Source organism: Nelumbo nucifera, chromosome 5 (genome assembly GCF_055504915.1).
Source record: "Nelumbo nucifera cultivar China Antique chromosome 5, China Antique-T2T, whole genome shotgun sequence".
NCBI lineage: Eukaryota > Viridiplantae > Streptophyta > Magnoliopsida > Proteales > Nelumbonaceae > Nelumbo > Nelumbo nucifera.
In genome coordinates this window covers 47478878-47500876 of record NC_142653.1, presented here as the reverse complement: position 1 = coordinate 47500876, position 21999 = coordinate 47478878, and the positions used below count along the sequence as shown (strand labels likewise).

Genomic DNA, 21999 nt, shown 5'->3' with positions numbered 1-21999 from the left:
CCTCTTAAACTCGTCACAACTTTTCAAAATACCTAAAACTCATCACAACCTTTTCAGTTTTCAATTAGATTGTTTTCTTTTTTGCATTTTTAGTGTTTTGTTATAATTTCCGTTTCTTTTACATTTTTCTATTTTCTACAATCTATAAATTTTTCTATATATTTTTTTTATTTGCAAGTTGTGTTTTTATATAATTTTATGTATTTTATCTTTGAAAATATTTTTTGAACTTTTTTCCTTTTTTCATGTCTTAATATTAAAATAGTAATATATGTACACCCTTTAATTTATTTTGTATATATTTTATATTTTTCTATAAAGATTAATTAAAAAATGCTAATATATTAACACCCGTTAGTCTGTTTAATGTCAAATCAGTGACATGATGAGTTTTAGACATTTAAAAAAGTTGTGATGAGTTAAAAAGAAATATTGAAAACAATTTACCTATATTAAAATAGAGTTGCCAAGTTGGATTAAGTGTTTCTTGTTTTATTCTTTTCCGTGATTTGTTGTTTTTTCCAATTTGTACATTCATTTATTCATGACATATTGACATCCCGTGGATCAGCAAATCATTCGAACCAGGCGGAGTAACAGTAAAAACGTTACCAACCAGCTTAAAAGGCACAAAATTTTTGAGTCCGGTCTAAGCCAGCACTAATACAATAATATCTTTTCTTTTTCAGTCAAGATAGAAAGGTACTTCCATTTGTCCTATAGCTATAGGGTTGAAAGCTTAGTTTAACGCTAGAGAATTGGAAAATATGTTTAGTTGAATTCATTGACTTTGTGAATTGAAGATGATGGAGAGAGTGATTTAGTTGACATGCTAATTAATTAAATTGTGACCTGACCATAATAAGCGTGGATCAACACTTGTATATATATGTTAATAGTGGAATTCATGGCTCGTTATGATTTCCGGTATAGCAGCGTTCTGTTCTTCCCAGTTCTCACCACACCAGGACCCGTATATCTTATGGCCATGCTTTGGTCCATGTTACTTCACCCAATCCTACTACTGCTGCTGATCATGACGACGGAAGAAGCAAAAGCAGCAGCGTCTTCAAAATTGTCTCTGGCAAAACCCGGCTGCCAGGAGAAATGTGGGAACCTCAGCATCCCATACCCGTTTGGCATCGGCGATGAGCCCAAGTGTTTCCTGAATGAAGATTTTCAGTTTTTCTGCAACACCACTAGTGACCCTCCCCAGCTGATGATGATGCACTCCATTTCGGATGATAAACCGATTTTGGACATATCGCTGCAAGGACAAGTAGCCACCACCATGTGGGCGGCTTCCGAATGTTACGCGGGTGAGGGCAATGACCTGGTAGTGAATACTTCTTCCTGGGAACTTCCAGAACCATACATGCTGTCAGACACCAGAAACAGATTCATAACTGTCGGTTGCGACACCTCTGGAATTTTGGATGGGTACAATGGCGAGGCATTCTACATAGGTTGCAGTTCAGGTTGTCTGAACGATACGAAAGAGACATTGTTACCATGCGACAATGGTCTTGGATGCTGCCAGTCCACCATACCCAAGGGCATCACTGGACTTAATATTTCCACAGAAAGCATTTTCAACTTCTCCTACACATGGAATATCAACAGATGCGGGTATGCCTTTATGTGTGACAAGGATTTGATGGCCTCACAAGTTTCACGCCTTTGGAGCATGGGAAACAATGTGAAATACCTTGAAAATTTTGGGATCCAGACTCCAATAATACTGGATTGGGCAATTCGAAATAAGACTTGCGAGGACGTAGGAGGAATGGAAGATAATATTGTCTGTGGTAACAACACCTATTGCACTAATTCCACAAATGGCCCTGGATATCTTTGCCACTGTTTGCAAGGTTACCAAGGGAATCCTTATCTCCCTGATGGATGCCAAGGTATCAACTATATTAATTCTGCCTAATAATTCTCTTTTTCTTTAACTATTCAGATTCAAATGCTTTATTTTTTATACGTAGTGGTAGACTTGTCAAATGCAAACAAGACATGTGACAAAGGAAGCAGGAATTACGCATGTGGAAATAACACCAACTGCTCTATTTCCAGCCACAACCCCGGATACATTTGCGAATGCAAGCAAGGTTATGATGGGAATCCGTATCTCCCCAATGGATGCCAAGGTATGAATTCTCTTTTGGGTTTTCTTTTTGTCTGTATCTTTCTTTTTGGTGGTTGTAAAGCTATCTCAGCTCCTGTGTTTTGCGGGTATTCTTTTGGGTTGGGTGTTGTAAAGTGGTTCGTTTCCTGGTAGCTTTTATTTGGGCTCAGTTTTTTTCGAATTAATGGAGGTGTTTTATACTTTTATGAGTCCTCTTGTATCTCCTTTTTTTTCTCTATTTTTTTCATTTTACTAAATTTTATTTTATAACTAAAAAAATCTCAATTGGTTCAGATTCTTTTTTTTGATTTCACGACCTACTTTTTTTTTGTATTTTTAACTGTTTCTATCATTAATAACAATAACCCTCTTCAGCATACTTGTTTTTTTTTAATATGATGCAACGACAGTTAGTTTTTAAACATTTTTCATCTTTTTATTTTTCTTGATAATAAAATAATATTTTATTGAGAGAGAGAGAGAGAGGAGACGATACAAAAGGGACCTTGCAACCAGGGACCACTTAAAAATGAGAACAGCCATGAAGCATTACAACCCTATACGAAGGTAGGTCCAAACAAAAACTAGCCCACCACAGCTGATAACTACAACCCACTGGACCAAAGAAACTAAAGCCATCAAAACAAAACAGGAGCCATACTGGAAGGCAAAAGAAACAATTAAGCTGACCTCCGTCTTCCACCTGCCCCGACCCAAAACACTAATTTATTATTTTACTAAATTATTTTTATAATCAACTGTCTAGAAAAATAATTTGGAGTTTATTGATACTTTAAATTAAGATTTTTTCGGCCAATACATCGGATAATTTGTGGTAACTATCAAACCAATTTATTGATTTTTAAGACATCTAATATTATATTAATTGTTATAATTTATTTCTTATATCAAATAGATTCACTACTATCTATCTATATATCTAAAGTAAGATTGTCCAAAGTAACCATGCCTTTCCTTCTTCCAAACCTCCTTCCTAATTTCCATTTTTTTTAAGTTTTATGTTTTAATTCCACATAATTATCCATTAAACCAATAAGGAAATGATATATATAGACTAAATTATCTCTAAAAACAATAGATATAGAAAGATGAATTTGCTTTGCTAATGTCTAGCTAAGTGGAATTTGGTTTTCCTACCAACACTTGATCCAAGGCACTACAGCTGTATATTTGGAACATCTCCCCAGATGATAACAAGTAAACAAGAAAGATGTTCCCCACTGTCCTATGGGTAGGATCGTTGTGGGTAGGAGATCCGAGCTTAGCGAAGTGGCATCACTATCTACTAAACTATCTCAAATTATCTCCAATTTCTTTTTATCCTCTCTCTCACTTTGCCAAGTGATACCACCATCCCCCACTTTATCCTAAGTTATGTCTAATTCCTATTTATCTTTACCCCCACTTTTTATCTATATCTATCTAAACAATGTTTGAATTAACAAATTTCAGAACTATTTAAATATTACAATTAAATTATATAATTTAAATACACCAAAAAATAATCATAACACATCTAATAATATTTATATTATTAATAATTTTATATTTTACAAAACTCACCATGAAATTTTGTAATAAAAATAAAAATTATAATTTTTTTGGTTATTCAATTTAAATGTTATTCAAATTATAGAAATTTAACATTACAAAATAAAATATTATTGAAAATTTTTAGTTACTAGATATCTTAAACAATAAAACATTGAAAATAGAGAAATAATTGTATAAAAAAGTATTTAATAAAATTCAAATAATGGAAACTTTTAAATATTTTACATATTATCTATCTATCTATCTATCTACATATTTATATGTGTGTGTGTAACACAATATTTCAAATAACTAAATTTTAAATATTTAAAATAAAAGTTATATAATAAATTTAAAAAATAATAGATATCATAACATTCAAATTAATAATAACTTAATATTTTAAAAACTGAATAAAAAATTATGTAATAATAGAATAAATTATAATTTTATGTATTATTAAATAAAAATAGTTAATATTTTAAAATGTTAAATGATGATATTATTTAAATAAATAAATAATATTGTAAAGTAATTTAACTTGTACCAATTAATAATTCTAGAAATGAACTTTCAAAAAGTTAATATTTATTAATAAAATTAATATGTATTGTGTTTTTAGTAATTACTTATTTTTGTGATTATATTTTCAATAATTATATATTAATGTACATTTGCCTTTTTATTTATCATAAAATTATTTTCATTACTTATTAGAGATTAAACTATTGATATTAATTTTTGAAATTAAACTTATTATACTATTTTTTATTTTAATTTTTTATAATTTATTTTGATTAATTATAAGTTTTTATAATTTATTGATTACTATTTATTAGAAATTGAAATATTATTTGAGATTACACTATTTATTGAATAATTTAATATATTATTGCATTTATTATATTTTTATTAGTCTTTATTGTATTTTCATAATAGATTTATTCTCAATACTTGTGTATTTTTGCTATAAATTTTCTATAATTAGTGTAGATTAAACTATTATCCTTTATTAGAGATTAGACTATTAATTTAGCAAAAATTAGGAGTGTTCACAAGTTGGTTTGGTTTGATTACAAGCTGTTTGGCCAACCAAATCGAATTGGTCAGGTTAGGGATTTGGTCACCCAAACTAATTAATCACTAGTGAAAATCAACTAATTGGATTGCATAGGATTTGATCGATTTTCAAATTGGTTAATTGGTTTAAAAGATTTAAACTTAAAAATTAAAAAAATTACAGTGGTATTATTAAAAAATTAAATTTATGACAAAATATTTTAGACTAAAGAATATGGGAATTTTTCTACTTTCCTATATGGAAAATTATATTTAAAATATAAAACGTTAAAATACATCTATTCACAAGTTAATTTGATTTACGAATTGCCAAACCAAAACTAATCCAACCTTGTAGAGTTGGGAAATTATTGGACCAAAGTCAACTAGAAATACTAAAAACCGACCAACTAGAGTCAAGTTGGGTCAGGTTTGTTAGTTTCATCAGTTTGATGAACAACCCTAGTTGAAATTAATTATTGTTATTTTTGTATTATAAAAAATTATTAAAAGTCATATATAAAAAGCAAATAATTATTAATTGTTTAAAAAATTAAACTATAAAAGAATTGTATACTCTTATATGTTTCTATTGTTTAGCTTTCATTTAACAAAACCCTTAAATCACACGGATTCCTACTAGAAATAAATATAGCACTGAATTAATAACCCTTAAATTTATAAACGGTCATAGTAAGCATATTTTCTAGTCACATGCATAGAATATTGGGTTAATATCAAATTAAATTTGGGGAGTATTAATACTTTAAGTTAATATTTTTTTGATTCTAAAATATAGAATATTTTCGTTAGGAATAGGCTAGGTAAATTAGTTGATCTATTTATTTTTAATATTATTAAAATCTAGTCTTATATTTTTTTATTTTACTTTTTTATAATAAATAAATATTCTAATATAATAAATAGAAACTTGAAATAAATACAAATTTTAATAAAAGGATCATTAATAAGCATTTCATTTTATGACAAGTAAATTCTTATTCTTTTGCAATTGATGACAAATGAGTTCTGATATTTTTAGTTTCTTTATAATCCTTTTGAAACCAATACCATATCTAATCCTGAGAATCCTCAACTAGGCCCGAGATAGGTTTAGCTAAATGCAATAACTGTTCAGCAGGTTGTAGAGTCAATGATAATGCTACCCACCAGTTATATTTTATCAATGACGTGTAGCATTACCAATGTCGCCACAGCCGGTCACACAGCTAAAGCATTCAGCTAATCGGCATTCCTGACATACACCTTTCCGTCAGTAGAGTGCATGGAAGAACGTTAGCGTCCTAAATTCAAGGAACGATAACTTTTTCCAAGGCTCAGTTTGGATTTTGGAAGAAGTACAAATAGCGCAAAACCGTATTTGCAATTTGTACAGTACATAATTTGTATTTGTATTCGTTCCAAATGGAGCTAGCCAAAGAGCTAACTGAAATGAATTCATTAGGTTCAGGCTGTTTATAGATAATAGTGTCACCGTACCACCAGTGCTATTGATTTAAACCGGAAGGAAAGAAATTAGAAAAACGCTATGGCTTTGCTCCTATTCTAATACAGCTGATGATGATGACAATGGTTACAGCTTTGCAAAAGTTTCCAGATACAAAATTGGGTTGTCAAAACAAATGTGGAAATATTAGCATTCCATACCCGTTTGGCCTTGTTGGAGATGATCCAACCTGTTACAGAAATGAATTCAAGTTGTTCTGCAACACTGCCACTGACCCTCCGCAACCGATGATGTATGGCCCTGATTATGATGAGTCTTATGATATGATTGTTTTGGACATATCACTACCACGAGGTGAATTCACTTTCTCCATGTGGGCTGCTGTCTACTGTTATATGGGAAATAATCGAGACTCAGATTCCTACACAACCGGTACCAAAATTCCGAAGGCATACAGGTTCTCCAACTCACGAAACAAATTTACCGCTATTGGTTGTAACACAGAAGGCGTCATGTCTGATTACGATGACAAAAGATTCCATTTCGGCTGCATTTCGTTTTGTTCTAATAATGCTACAGAAGTGACGGGTTCATCCTGTGATGGAATCGGATGCTGCCGAACTGCAATACCAGAAGATCTTGATTCATTTTATCTATCACTTGACACTTATAGCAATGAATCTACCACAGACTACACTTGGAACATTAGCAAATGCAGCATGGCTTTTCTGTCCGATGAAGGCTGGTTTAACTCAAATGCTTCTTATCTGTGGAATCTAAGAAATAAGGTGGAATACCTTGTAACCATTGGGTTCAGAACTCCAATAGTACTTGACTGGGCAATTAGAAACGCCAATAGTTGCGAAGATGCACGAAGAGGAGGATTGTCCCATTATGCGTGCGGGAATAACACTGAATGCGCCAACTCTCAAAATGGCCCTGGATATCTTTGCCATTGCAAACAAGGTTTTCGTGGGAATCCTTATCTCTTCGACGGGTGTCAAGGTACGGGTCCGGTAGATTATTTTTCCTTCTTCAAAATTTAAACATATAGAATAAGCCAATTCAACAGATCAAAGTTATATATGAGTCATGAATATATTTAATTAGTTTAAGTGATAAATATGATATTATTTCCATGAGTTTCTAATAAAAGAAACTATAAAATAATTCTTGACCTCCGATGAAAAGACATTCCACAGATGTATCATATTACCAACGCTTGATTTGAAGTTCAGGTTGGCCAAGACCCAACTCAGGCCCAATGTGATTTACTGGGCTGGATTTCAACAATGTAACTTAGGCTAACTTTTGACTTAGGCTTGATTCAAACTCAACAGTCAGCATCTTTGGGCTGATCCAGTAATGACCCAAAGAGACCCAAATTGCAGCTTTAGTAGCAATTATATCCATGGAAAATCTCCATCAGACATGCTTTGCTATAGGGGGTTGACGAAATTCATGGGGGTACACATGGAGACCGGATCTGCTCCTCACACGCACATCCTACAATGCATTAGCCACATCTCCCATATTTATTATTTACGGGAGATGTTTTCAATGCACGGTGGATGTGCATGTGAGGAGCAAATCCCGTTCCACACACATGCACCTATGTTTGTTGGGAATTGGGATCTGCTCCTCAAAGAACACTCTTTACACCAATCTCACAGTGTATTTTGACTACACATTGAGATATTCCCAATCTGAGATCTGGACATGTCGTGAGGTCCATATAAGGAGCAATTTGTTTAATTAATTGTTGGATGCATGGTCTCTTTCGGCTAAATGACTCCTATGAATAGCTGAAACAAACTGTTTCAGTCATGTACGATGATACAATAGGTGATTTCTAGTCAACACAATCGCCAATTGTCATAATTGAAAATATTCTTCATTCAAATTTAAAAATATAACTACAAAATTCATGAGTAATCATAAATCTAAATGCTTCAATGCTGCGTCGTGGTTAAATTTTTTGAATACTTATTGATGAAGGAAGATTTGGTCCGATCTCACAAATCACGGCACGTGGCAAAAAAGGCAACCAGTTCAGCACTCAAGACAATATACCGAGGGTACAAACACCAAAGGGAAGGGACTAGCAGGCCCAAGCTCCCTACTTAGAGCTCGAACTTCCTAGCAAGAGGCCCGAGCTCCCTACTTAGAGCTCGTACTCCCTAGCAAGAGGCCCGAGCTCCCTACTTAGTGCCCGAGCTCCCTACTTAGTACCCGAGCTCCCTACCTAGAGTTCGAACTCCCTAGCAAGAGGCCCGAGCTCCCTACTTAGAGCTCGGACTCCCTAGCAAGAGGCCCGAGCTCCCTACTTAGTGCCCGAGCTCCCTACTTAGTGCCCGAGCTCCCTACCTAGAGTTCGAACTCCCTAGCAAGAGGCCCGAACTCCCTACTTGGTGATCGGACTCCCTGCGAGGAGCCCGAACTCTCCCTTTTGACCCCGTCACACAAAGCAGAGAACCGAACGGGCTCGTCTTCTGACAATTCGGGGCCTCCCCTTCTCCGAACTCGAGACTTTGCCTTACGCACCACTCCAGGCACTTCGCTTCCGGAGCATTGAACTGGACGAACCATGCCGTACCTGACACCGAAGGAGTCCGTATTCGGGGGCGGCGCACCTGATTGATTTGGGATCTGACGCTTGACGGCCGCATTTCCAACGGCCACCTGCCACCGTCACCTGTCACCACTGCCTCTAGTTACAGAGACGGCTCCGACAAAAGGAGCAGTGACAATTCTGCCCCAGCAGGGGCGATGACGCCCGAACTGGCAGAAGCACAGAAATACTCATTCCTGACCTGACAGGAGTCTAGGAGTGAGTGCGCGAGGTGGTTATAAAAGGCGCTCCACCCCCAAAGAGAAGGTATGCAAACTTTGTGCTATATGGTTTATCTTGCCTTTGAAAGATTCTAACTTAAGCTTCGGAGGCTTTACACTGGGTTCTCCTCGGAGCTTCTTCATCTCCTCCGTTTCAGGTCCCCGCTACTCGATTCGGAGGCAAGGTCATTGATAGCTAAGACCGGCCGGATTGCGCATCATCAATTGGCGCCGTCTGTGGGAATTCGCTTCAAAAAGCCTCCCCCCAAACTCTCATACCCCCTTCTTTCTTCTTCAAAAAATCCAACACTCATGGCCTCTTCCAGCAACGCCGGACGCGGCACAGACACAAACACCACCGGGGAACAGCTTCAAGTTCTCGTGGTGTGCGTTGGACAATTCACCATCCCCCTTTCGGTGGATGGAATCCCCAGTTTGAATGCGCCACAAGCGGTGGCGTATGTAAACCTTCCTGCCACAAGCATCCCCTTCCCTTCCCCTATTGAGACAACCTTTACTGAACCGACTGCCGTCCCCCTGGCAGCCAGCCAAAACCGGTTGGACGACCTGATGCAGTGCATGCGGGCAATGCAAGCCCAAATGCAATAGTTCCAGCAACACCAGCTTCACCAGCACCAAGTGCTGCACAACATCTCCCAGTATCATTATCAACAGCAGTTCCCCCAACTGCCACTGGACCAATCACTACTTCCACCTCGCCACCCTGCTCCGAAGCCGATCAAGGCCTTCCCGCAGGATGGGCGCCCCCACCAAGGAAAGGCCTCCGGGCCCTAGAACCCCCTTAACAGCCAGGCCTTGTCCCCAGGCCGAAGAGAGAAAAAAGTCATCCCCGCCTCGCAGCTCGCAGGTGGGTCGGGAACCTCGCCCGCGAGGTCGGCACCTCGGCACTCCAAGCCCGAGTTCCCCCTTACGGAAAACCGATTCGGCGCACTGGCAGCAGCAGACTACCAGCATTCTAGGCCCATCGAGTTCAGCAACACGGAGGCCAGCAGCGCCAGTACAAGGCCCACTCAATAGCGGAGGCGCCGGCAAAGTCGCCGAACCGCCACCCGTGTCCTGTCAGAGCTCAGAGGCAAAGAAGAGACGAGCTCGGACGAGATAGGAGTTGCCCCGATTCTCTCAGTTCCTTCCCCCCTCGCATCAGAACTCTTGGTGGTCCCATTGCCCAGAGATTTCAAGCTCCCACCTCTGGACAAGTATGACGGGTCCTTCGACCCCAACGATCATGTTGACGCCTTCCAGTCCCAAATGCACATCGCCAGAGCTAGCGAATCATGCATGTGCGTGTCCTTCACCACCACCCTCCGGGGGGTAACCCGCACTTGGTACAAGAACCTGGCCCCCAGGTCGATAAAGTGCTGGGCTCAGTTCATGCAGGTCTTCACCGCACACTTTGTCACCAGCAAACGGTGCCCCAGAGCAGAGGAAAGCATCTTCAGAGTAGTCCAAAGGGAAGGAGAATCCATACGGGGCTACATCAAGCGATTCAATGAAGCATGCTTGCAGATACCGCGGTTAAACCCCGCGGTGCAGCTCGCGGCGCAAAAAGAGGGGTAACGCACAAAGAATTCAAATGGCACATGGTAGCTAACTAGCCCGCAACCGTGGCCGAATTCCTTAAGCTCGCGGACAAGTTCATGAGGACAGAGGAAGAAATCAACCAACGAATCAAGGGCGGAAATGAGAAAAGAAAGAGGGAAGGTGAGCCCTCTAACCCAGTCGACCGAAAAAACCCGGCCCGAGAGCCGAAGTCGAACCAGTCGTTCCGAGCCCCCCTAGCAGTTTGGACGGATTACATGCCACTGAACACAAGGCGGACTGAGATCTTAATGACGATCAAGGACGCCCCATACGTGAAGTGGCCACATCGCCTAAAGGGAAATCCGAACGAAAGAAATAAGAATTTGTATTGTAGCTTCCATAGAGACCATGGTCCCAGTACCGAGCAGTGTAATAATCTCCGAGACGAGATAGAGGGGCTCATCCATCGCGGATACTTGAGAAACTTTGTACAGCACAACAATAATAACAATAAGGCAGATCGGCCAGGGGAGCACGAAAAGGATACCCCCGAATCTAGCAGCAGGCCTGCCGAACCGTTGTAGCGATAGCCTCCGGTGGAGAGGCCAGTTCGGGGAACCATCCATGTAATTGTGGGAGGTTCGGTGGTAGCAGGGTGTACCTCGGCGGCAGCCTGAACTTCAGTTCGCGAAGCGGCCCTCGAAGAGCGGAACCCTCCAAAGAGACCAAAGACCGAAGAACCAATCTTCTTCACGGAGGACGACGCGCGAGGAGTTTGCTACCCCCACGATGACGCGCTTGTCATAAAACTAAGGATCAGCGACTTCGAGGTCAGACGCGTACTCGTAGATTCGGGTAGCTCGACGGACATCCTCTTTAAATCAGCGTTTGACCAGCTACAGCTACGGAGGAGCGAACTGAAGCCCGCGAACACTCCCCTGGTGGGTTTCAGCAGAGAGGAAGTCAGGCCCCTCGGAAAAATAACAGTACCTGTGGAAGTCGGCACATGGCCTTGTGCGGTCAGACTCAACCATGACTTCCTGCTGGTCGTGACCCCCTCCCCATACAATGCCATAATAGGGCAGCCGATCACGCATATCCTACGGGCGGTGGTCTCCACCTACTATTTGGCCATGAAGTTCGCTACGGACTTCGGTGTGGGGGTAGCGCGGGGCGACCAGCTCGAGTCCCGCAAGTGTTATGTTGCCGCCCTGAAGGGAAAAACCAAGGCAGCCGGTGACCTCGATCTGGAGTGGCCTGCGGAGCAAGGCAAGGAACGAGCTTCGCCCACAAAAGAAACGGTCGCAATCCCGACTTCACCTACGGACCCGGCTCGCACACTCCAGATCGGTGCTTCCGTCAAAGAACGCCTACGGACCGAACTGGTGAGTTTTTTACTTCAAAATTTAGATATTTTTGCATGGCCCGCGGCCGATATGCCCGGTATTGATTTTGACCTTATAACTCACAAGCTTAATATTGACCCTGTAGTCAGACCCGTTAGACAGAAGAAACGCAACTTAGCCCCAGAACGCTGGAGGGCGGTCGACGAGGAGGTCGAGAAGCTCCTCGCAGCAGACTTCATAAGGGAAGTCCATTACCTGAGCTGGGTGGCCAACCCTGTGCTGGTAAAAAAGGCGAACGGCAAGTGACGCATGTGCGTCGACTACACCGACCTGAACCGAGCTTGCCCGAAAGATTGCTTCCCCCTCCCAAGAATTGACCGCCTAGTGGACGCGACCTCGGGACATGAGTTGCTAAGCTTCCTGGATGCCTACTCAGGCTACAACCAAATCCGGATGGACCAGTCCGATGAGGAAAAAACCAGCTTCATAACCGAGTTCGATCTGTACTGTTACAAGGTCATGCCCTTCGGATTAAAAAATTCCGGGGCAACCTTCCAAAGACTTGTAAATAGGCTGTTTTGGCCCCTGATTGGCACGAAGATAGTGTGTTATGTAGACGACATGGTTGTCAAGACACAATTTTCACAAGAATTAATACAAGACTTAGATTCTGTCTTCCAAATCCTGCGTCAGTTTAGCATGAAATTGAACCCCAACAAATGTGTCTTTGGCGTCACCTCGGGCAAATTTCTAGGCTACATTGTCAATTGGCGCGGTATTGAGGCCAACCCGGACAAGATAAAAGCCATCCTAGATATGAGACCACCTCGGAAAATAAAAGAAGTTCAGAGGCTAAACGGCCGCATAGCCGCCCTAAGCCGCTTCATGTCCAAGTCAGCAGACCGCTGCCTACCTTTCTTCAAAGCAATCAAAGGCAAAGGGTTCGAGTGGACCCAAGACTGCTAGCTCGCGTTTGACAAGCTAAAAGGTTAACTCGCCAGTGTGCCAACCTTAGCTCGGCCCGAGGAGGGTGAGGTCTTAGAACTATACCTCTCGGCAAGCGACGAGGTGGTCAGTTCGGTACTGATAAAGGAAACAGACCGGGTCCAGTGACCCATATATTATGCTAGTAAAATTTTGCAGGGAGCAGAGACAAGGTACCTGCAGATAGAAAAGCTAGCCTATGCACTGGTGATAGCAGCTTGGAAACTCCGCCCGTACTTCCAAGCTCACATCGTCATTGTCCTGACCGACAAACCTCTGAGACAAGTTTTACTCAAACCCAAGGTTTCCGGTCGACTGACGAAATGGTACATCGAACTCAGTGAGTACGATCTCCAGTACAAGCCAAGAACTGCCATTAAGGCCCAAGCCTTGGCAGATTTTATCGCAGAATGCACGTTTAGCCTTGAAGCCCCCGAGCCGGTCGAGCCCGAGATCCCCAGTTCAGGTGAGCTCGGAGCTCCCAAGCCGATCGAGTCCGAACCCTGTGAAGTAGCAGCCAGTGTAGCATCCCTCTTGGTTAAACCAAGCGTGAACTGGGATGAGGAGCCCTGGATCCTTCACGTAGATGGCTCCTCGAACCAGCAAGGCAGCGGGGCTGGAATAGTGCTACGCGGCCCGAGCGGAACAAAGTTGGAATACGCACTACACTGAGTTCGCGGCATCCAACAACGAGGCGGAGTACGAGGCACTGATAGCCGGGCTGAACCTAGCGCACAAGGTTGGAGCAAAGCACGTAGTTATCTGTAGTGATTCCCAGCTCGTGGTCAACCAAGTTACAAGCAAATACGAAGCGCGCGAGCTCACAATGATTGCATACTTGGCAAAGGTAAAGGAGGCTCTGCTCAACTTCCAGTCACACTTTATCGAGCAAATCCCGAGGTCAGAGAACACAGAGGCCGACGCCTTGTCCCGACTAGCCAGCACGAGCTACAACGCCATGAGGACCGTGTACATAGAGGACTTACCTCGGCCCAGCATTCTCGGTGGGGCAGAAGAGGTCGCTCCCGTCACTAGAGCAGAGCCAAGCTGGATCAACCCACTCGCGAGCTTCCTGTTAGACGGAACCCTCCCTGTGGACTGCAACGCAGCCAAGAGGATGCAGCGCCAGGCAGCCAAATACATCATGATAGACGAACGGTTGTACCGGCAATCCTACACGCTCCCCTACCTGCGATGCTTGCGCCCAGCCGAAGCCGAGCTGGTACTCCGCGACACTCATGAAGGCTTGTGCGGCGGACACCTGGGGGGCAGAGCCCTCGCCCAAAAAGCACTTCGACAAGGATACTACCTGGGGGGCAGAGCCCTCGCCCAAAAAGCACTTCCACCACCAGCCCGCTACCGACCTCAAATACCTCACCAGTCTATGGCCCTTCGCCCAATGGGGCATCGACCTTCTGGGACCATTCCCACCAACGACAGGCGGGAGAAAATTCCTAGTGGTGGCAGTAGATTACTTCACAAAGTGGATAGAATCTGAACCTCTGGCAATAGTTACAGCCCGAAACATACAGAACTTCTTTTGGAAGAACATAGTATGTCGCTTCGGGCTACCTCGGGTACTGATCTCCGACAACGGCAAACAGTTCGAGGATATCAAGTTTCAAGAATGGTGCCAAAATATGGGAATTCGTCAGAACTTCACGTTGGTCGCACACCCGCAGGCAAACGGTCAGACAGAAGTAATGAACAGAGCCATCCTCCGCGGACTGAAAGCACGACTAGACCGAGCTAAAGGGTGTTGGGCAGACGAGCTACCAAGTGTTCTATGGGCTCACCGAACCACAGAAAAAACCGCCATAGGAGAGACCCCCTTTAACCTCACCTACGGCACCGAGGCGGTAATCCCGACGGACCTACGCTGCAACTAGAAGCATACGACGAACAAACAAACGAAGGCGAGTTACGCACCAACCTCGACCTACTGGACGAGGTGAGAGACCTCGCGCACATCCGAGCTGCTGCATACCAGCAAAAGGTAGCTCGGTATTATAACGCGTGAGTAAAGAAGAGGAACTTCCACGTCGGCGACCTGGTTCTCCGTAAGGTCATGGTGCCCAAACCCGGCGTAGGGAAACTTGGACCAAATTGGGTAGGACCCTACAGAGTAAAGAAATCATTCGGAGGGGCATACGAGCTCGAAACCCTAGAGGGAAAACAAGTACCCCGAGCATGGAACATTGTCAACCTAAGGTGATACTACCTATAGACCGCCAAGCGAAATGGGTAAAATCACCACCAAAGCCTATGGGCTAGGATGTCGAGCTAACGAAGGAATCTCGACACAAGCAAAGAAAACAGTCCACACGAGTGCGGTAACCCGGGCAGAAAACAGACCGGACGTATAGTCAGTTTGGCAAATACATTTAGTTCGGAAAATATGCTCAGTTCGGGAGAGAACAACAAGCACTTGAACAAATCATTCCATTCCAAAAGTAGGTTAATAAAAAAAAAAAAGTTTTACAAGCCAGGAGCTATTTCATCATCGTCAGAAGGCACTTCGACAAAACCCGAAGGCCCCGCCTCGCCCTCGGAGTCTGGCTCGGCGTCAGCAGCATTAGCCATCTCCTGATTTATGTGCGAAGTGGATATAGCGCTAACATCAAGCTCGGGGTACGTATTCCGGATCATCCACCGGCTTAGCTTAAAACCCCTCCTATATGAATCCACCATCAAATCGTCAAAACCCGGCAAAGCGATGTACTCTTCGACGGCCTTCTTCTTAGCATCTTCGATACCTTGGGAGAAGATCTGTGTCCTCTCTCTAATGTCCTCCTGAAGATACTCGACCTGATGCTGCAGATCCAGCCTCAAATCCGCCATTGCTTCACCACCACTCCCATGACCTCGGCATCTCTCTGAGACCTCGCCTGCCTAATCCGGGAAAAACGAGCAGTCTCTTCGGCAGCACGTGCAATCTCTTCAGCAGCATGAGCAGTCTCTCGAGCAGCACGAGTGGCTTCCTCGGCCGCACGACGAGCCTCTTCGGCAGCTCGCGCCTACCTCGAGCTCCTCTCTACCTGAGCCGCCAAGGCGTGAATGGAAGAATTTACTTGCCAAAAAAGAGACCGAATGATCAAAAGAACCAACAAAACAAAAGCCAAAGAGCTAAAAAAGGAGAACACTTACCACCATAGCGTGGGTAATGGCACGGCAGGTCACTTGATGCAGGGGGAGATTAGTCCATGCCGCAACCTCCTCGGGGAAGATGGCCTCTTTACTCTTTTGAAGAGCGTAGGTCGGCGTCAACACGCTCCTGAAATCCCCCGGGGCCCCCAAGCCCGAGGGACTAGCTCGCGTATGAGCAGACCCGGAGTAAGCAAGAGCACCGGAGTATGTAGGAGCCCTTGTGTATGTAGTCTCAGCATAAGGGCCCCCTACCGGCTCGGGCCCCCTCGGGCCTCTTTACTGCATCGGAGGGACCATCTCGGGCCCCCTATGCGGATCTTCTGGCTGGTAGCCCGGCACCTCGGGCTCCGCATCCTGAGGCACCTCGGCGCGAGTTCACTTGGCAACCCGCTTTCTCCTCTTCATACCTTGAAACAAGTGTCCACCTCAGGTCCCTCGCGAATCCATCACACCTGCGAAAAGAAGTTCGCCATCAGTAAAGCAGCAAGAAAGACAGCAAGATAAGAGTCTCTAAGTGAAGAACCTACCCGAGCTCAGGCCGGCCGCAATGAGCTTGGCCTCCGTCAGATACTGTTCACACTTCAGCCCAAGCCGCGCCCATTGCCGGAGGCCCTTCACCGTGTCCTTGTCAAGCGTAGCCCCGGAGTCTGGAGTGGCCATTCCCCACCCGGTCTGAAAAGGCCACCCCAGCACACTTCGCACCCCGAAATAGTCCCGCTTCCATGCTGGGACCTTGTTGGGGAGCTCGTGTAAAAGCTTAAAACCCGGGCGAGGAGACAGGTAGTAAGCCCGCCTGCGCTCGGGGAGAGGACCCGCTTGCTTCTTGAGCATCAAGATTGAAGAAAAAATCTCCAAGTCCAACGGAAAGCTCTCGTCACAGAAAAGGGAGATTGTCCCCACCAAGTTCCGAATAGAGTTCGGGTGAAGCTGGCCGACTGTCATGCCGAAGTGGTTCAAGACTTCGACTAAGAGGGGGTGGAAAGGCAATCGCAGCCCCGCGGCGAGCTGCTCCCGGAATATTATGATCTCATCAGGACCATGTTCCCAAGGAATGCTACCCGAAGGTATGAAATAAGCATACTCCTCGGGCAAGTTATAGTAAGTAATGAGGGATTGGAGCCCCTCGGGCGTCATGGTCGAAAGGCCGAACTAGTCTAACATCCAACCCCGGCGAGAGGTGGATGCCAAACTACCCGAAGCGCCACGGCCTATAGGCTCGAACTCTTCCTCGAGCTCCACCTCTGGCTCGCTAAGGCTATCGAGGGATGCAACTTGGTTCGTAGAACCTGCATCAGACCCGCTGAAATGACTATCCGAGCCATCCGAGCTAGGCATTGGGAGTAGACCCAGGAAAGTACTCACCCGGACGAAAGCTGTAGACCACTGGAGCTCGGACGAACGGAAGACCTTGAGCGTGAACTGAAAAAAACTTGGACGCGAACTGAAAAAAACTCAGACGCGAGCTCGAGAGATACAAAAGCGACAACAAACCGGGGTCCCCCCCGCTATTTATGCACACAGTGACCAAAAGGCAACGGCTCAGATCAAAGCCAATCCGACGGCCTACGACCGCCCTGACCGCACGTCGCCCGAAACCGGGACGTGATTGGCGCGCATCTTTTCGAAACTGACGAAACATCAGCACACGTCTCAGAAAAAACGGCAGCGGCACGTCTTTTTCAAATTTGAAAAAGCGCCCGCTTTCGCGCCCCCAAATGGCGTGCCCCCCTTTTTTTTTGAAATTTCGAAGCAAAGCGCGCACACCGCCACATCTAGCAACATTTAGACAGGCCAACACGCTTCCCGCATAAATGGACGCTCGAAGATACCCAAGAAACCCAAACAAACGCACCTCGCGCCAGCAGATCCAAGGTTCTAAGTGCAGGACAAATCTACCTAGCACCTCGCGAACTCCTCGCGCCAAGGCATGACCTTAGCAGGAGGAGTGGGGGGCAATTGATGAAGAAAGATTTGGCCCGACCTCGCAAATCACGACACGTGGCAAAAATGGCAAGCAGCTCGGCACTCAAGACAGCATACCGCGGGTACAAACGCCAAAGGGAAGGGACTAGCAGGCCCGAGCTCCCTACTTAGAGCTCGAACTCCCTAGCAAGAGGCCCGAGCTCCCTACTTAGAGCTCGGACTCCCTAGCAAGAGGCCCGAGCTCCCTACTTAGTGCCTGAGCTCCCTACTTAGTACCCGAGCTCCCTACCTAGAGTTCGAACTCCCTAGCAAGAGGCCCGAGCTCCCTACTTAGAGCTCGGACTCCCTAGCAAGAGGCCCGAGCTCCCTACTTAGTGCCCGAGCTCCCTACCTAGAGTTCGAACTCCCTAGCAAGAGGCCCGAACTCCCTACTTGGTGATCGGACTCCCTACGAGGAGCCCGAACTCTCCCTTTTGACCCCGTCACACAAAGCAGAGACCCGAACGGGCCCGTCTTCTGATAGTTCGGGGCCTCCCCTTCTCCGAACTCGAGACTTTGCCTTACGCACCACTCCAGGCACTTCGCTTCTGGAGCATTGAACTGGACGAACCACGCCGTACCTGACACCGAAGGAGTCCGTATCCGAGGGCGGCGCACCTGACTGATTTGGGATCTGATGCTTGACGGCCGCATTTCCAACGGCCACCTACCGCCGTCACCTGTCACCACTGCCTCCAGTTACAGAGACCGCTCCGACAAAAGGAGCAGTGACGGTTCTGCCCCAGCAGAGGCGATGACGCCCGGACTGGCAGAAGCACGGAAATACTCATTCCCGACCTGACAAGAGTCTAGGAGTGAGTGCGCGAGGTGGTTATAAAAGGCGCTCCACCCCCAAAGAGAAGGTATGCAAACTTTGCGCTATCTGGTTTATCTTGCATTTGAAAGATTCTAACTTAAGCTTCGGAGCCTTTACACCGGGTTCTCCCCGGAGCTTCTTCATCTCCTCCATTTTAGATCCCCGCTACTCGATTAAGAGGCAAGGTCATTGACAACTAAGACCGGCCGGATTGCGCATAATCACTTGTCAATCACTTATTAACCAGTAATTTACAAAGCATGCATGTATTATGTAGGTTGTAGGCCAAGCTTTGTTTACATTGTTATTATGATTTTACAGATGTGAATGAGTGCGAGGATAAGCCCTGTTCACACATCTGCGTTAACACAGAAGGATCTTACCACTGCGAATGTCCACACGATAGTTACGGTGATGGGAGAATAAATGGGACTCGTTGTAAAGAGAAGAGAAAAGTCTTCCCAGTAATTACGGTCACGCTAGGTAAGCCCCCTTAATTTATTAATTACCGGTACATGATGTTAGTGTTATATTTTGTATTCATCCGAGAGCTTTAAATCCATGTACTGCATTTTTTTCTAAATACAGTTGAAGTCAGCATTTCATTAGAATTAGAAGATTACCCATAGACATCTATTTTACTCATGAATATCTATTTTAAATATTAAAAATAATAATATAAAGAGAAGTTCTTATCTAGATAAGTGTGTTATGTTCCAACACCTAGGATCCACCATAGAAGCGAGATTTGTCATGCATGAGAGAGATGCTGTGTTAGATGATTAATGTTGGGAGGGTGTTAAAGCATATTTTGTAAAGAGGTGATCCCAACAACAATTCAACTTTGCTTATGCTATGATGCTATTAATCTCTGAATATGTGATGCAGGTATAGGCTTTGGGATCTTGATTGTACTCATTGGTATTTCTTGGGTATACATCATTATAAGTAAATTAAAATTAATGAAGATGAAGGAGAAGTTCTTTCGACAAAACGGTGGCTTACTTTTGCAACAGCAAATATCTTCACATCATGATGGTTTTGAATTTATAAAAATCTTTACAGCTGAAGAGTTAGAGGTTGCTACCAATAACTATGATATTGATAACATCCTAGGACAAGGTGGATATGGCACTGTTTATAAAGGAATACTATCCAATCATCAAGCCATAGCCATAAAGAAGTCGAAAATAGTGGATGCAAGCCAAATCGAGCAATTTATAAATGAGGTTATTATTCTCTCCAAAATTAATCATAGAAATGTAGTAAAACTTCTTGGGTGTTGTTTAGAAACTGAAGTTCCATTGCTAGTTTATGAATACATCTCCAACGGTACACTTTTTGAACACATCCACAAAACGCATGGAATCTCCTTGCTTTCCTGGGAAGATTGGTTAAGGATTGCAACAGAAACTGCTAGTGCACTTGCTTATCTACACTCTTCAGCTTCAACCCCGATCATTCATAGAGATGTCAAATCTACAAATATACTATTAGATGATAATTATACAGCAAAAGTATCTGACTTTGGAGCTTCAAGGTTGCTTCCCATGGACAAAACTCAAATAACCACATTAGTTCAAGGGACTTTAGGGTATTTGGATCCAGAATATTTTCACACGAGTAAATTGACAGAGAAAAGTGATGTTTATAGTTTTGGAGTGGTTCTTGTGGAGATCCTACTAGGGCAAAAACCCTTTTGTTTTGAAAGATCTGAAGAAGTACGAAATCTAGCTACATATTTCATTTCATTAATGAAAGAGAATCATCTTCTTCAATTGATTGAGAATCGATTTACAACTGAGGACAAGATTGAACAATTTCTTGCAGTTGCAGAGCTTGCAAAAAGTTGTCTTAGTGTGAGAGGGGAAGATAGGCCAAATATGAAAGAAGTAGCAGATGAGCTAGAAAGATTGAGAAGGTTAAATAAACACCCATGGGTTCAACCAAACCTAGAAGAGAGTGTAAGTTTACTATCTGAATCCTCTAGCTTCAATCCTGCATTTTCAAGTAATTACCCTAATGACGTATCAGGGCAGTGTACTTTGGTGAATGATATGATACTATCAATGGATCTCCCTCGATGAGATTCTCTATCCCTTCACAAAGAAAGAAAGAGGAGCAGAATGTATCAGAAGAAGAGGTAGAGGCGGCAGAAGTGGTAAGGCCTTGTGGATCTCTGGTTGAAGTGTGGTTTTTGCTTGCGTGAAAGCTCGGTGTTGCTGTTTTTGATGTGTCGGAGCAGGTTGGGTTTTTGGATTCAGTTTATTATTTTGAGTTTTGTGTGATTGGTGCATGGTTTTTCTTTTCTCTGTCGTTGTCTTTTCGTGTGGATAAGAAACTACTCATGTTCATATTTCAACAACCATCGACATATATTATTTCTAATACATCTTTTATATCATATAATGTGATGAATGCAATTAAAATATTCTGAGAAGCAAAAGAACTATGTTGTTTATAAGGGTACATCTTTCAACAATGAATGCCAATTGAGACACCATAAAACAAGGCCAAAGCCCACACACCAAGGCGAGCTCAGGGCTTAAGCCTGATCAGTTGAAACTACACCAACAATTGGAAAAAAAATGCCCAACATCAAAGACACCACCCACACCAAGACTCAAAACAAAAGCGCCATGGAGCTAAAACCTATCTATTACCACAACAAACAAAGCAAGACCAAGCCTAGCTAGTCCATAATTTCAATAGACGGCTGAATTTTTTCCCTTGCGATCGCAAGTAATTAAATACTCTCTACATACTTTTGAAAGCATGAGAATACAGTGAGACATTGAGAACACACCCTGTGGATTTAACATACATGTATGGCAGATATTTCCAATGTGCAGCTGGATGCTATATGACAGATATTCCTAATATACAGCTGGATGCTATGTAAGTAAATCATTTGCTTGCACAAGATCCGGGCTCTGTTCCCCTACTTCAAGTACTGCATGCTTACCTGTTGCTAGACTTCACCACCACATCACTGTAAAAATCTACCAACTTTTTGGATTTTCTACAGCTTCTGAGGTAGTCAAAATTATTAGAAGTGGAACATTGTCCAAGTCCGACTCCTCATCTGGTTCATCTTTTTTTCCGTTGTAAAATAAAAGTTTTATTATAGAAACAAAAGTGAAGAGAAAAAACATAC

General features: G+C 43.5%; 1 protein-coding gene across 1 annotated transcript; it reads left to right on the top strand.

Moving 5' to 3' along the window:
* Positions 1-819: 819 nt before the first annotated feature.
* On the top strand, positions 820-21230 carry LOC148791541 (wall-associated receptor kinase 5-like). Its single transcript, XM_088887013.1, has 5 exons — positions 820-1910; positions 1992-2153; positions 6345-7217; positions 19164-19325; positions 19731-21230. Exons 1-5 carry the CDS (start codon positions 890-892, stop codon positions 20927-20929), a joined length of 3417 nt encoding a protein of 1138 aa, XP_088743139.1. The 5' UTR covers positions 820-889; the 3' UTR covers positions 20930-21230.
* Positions 21231-21999: the final 769 nt, after the last annotated feature.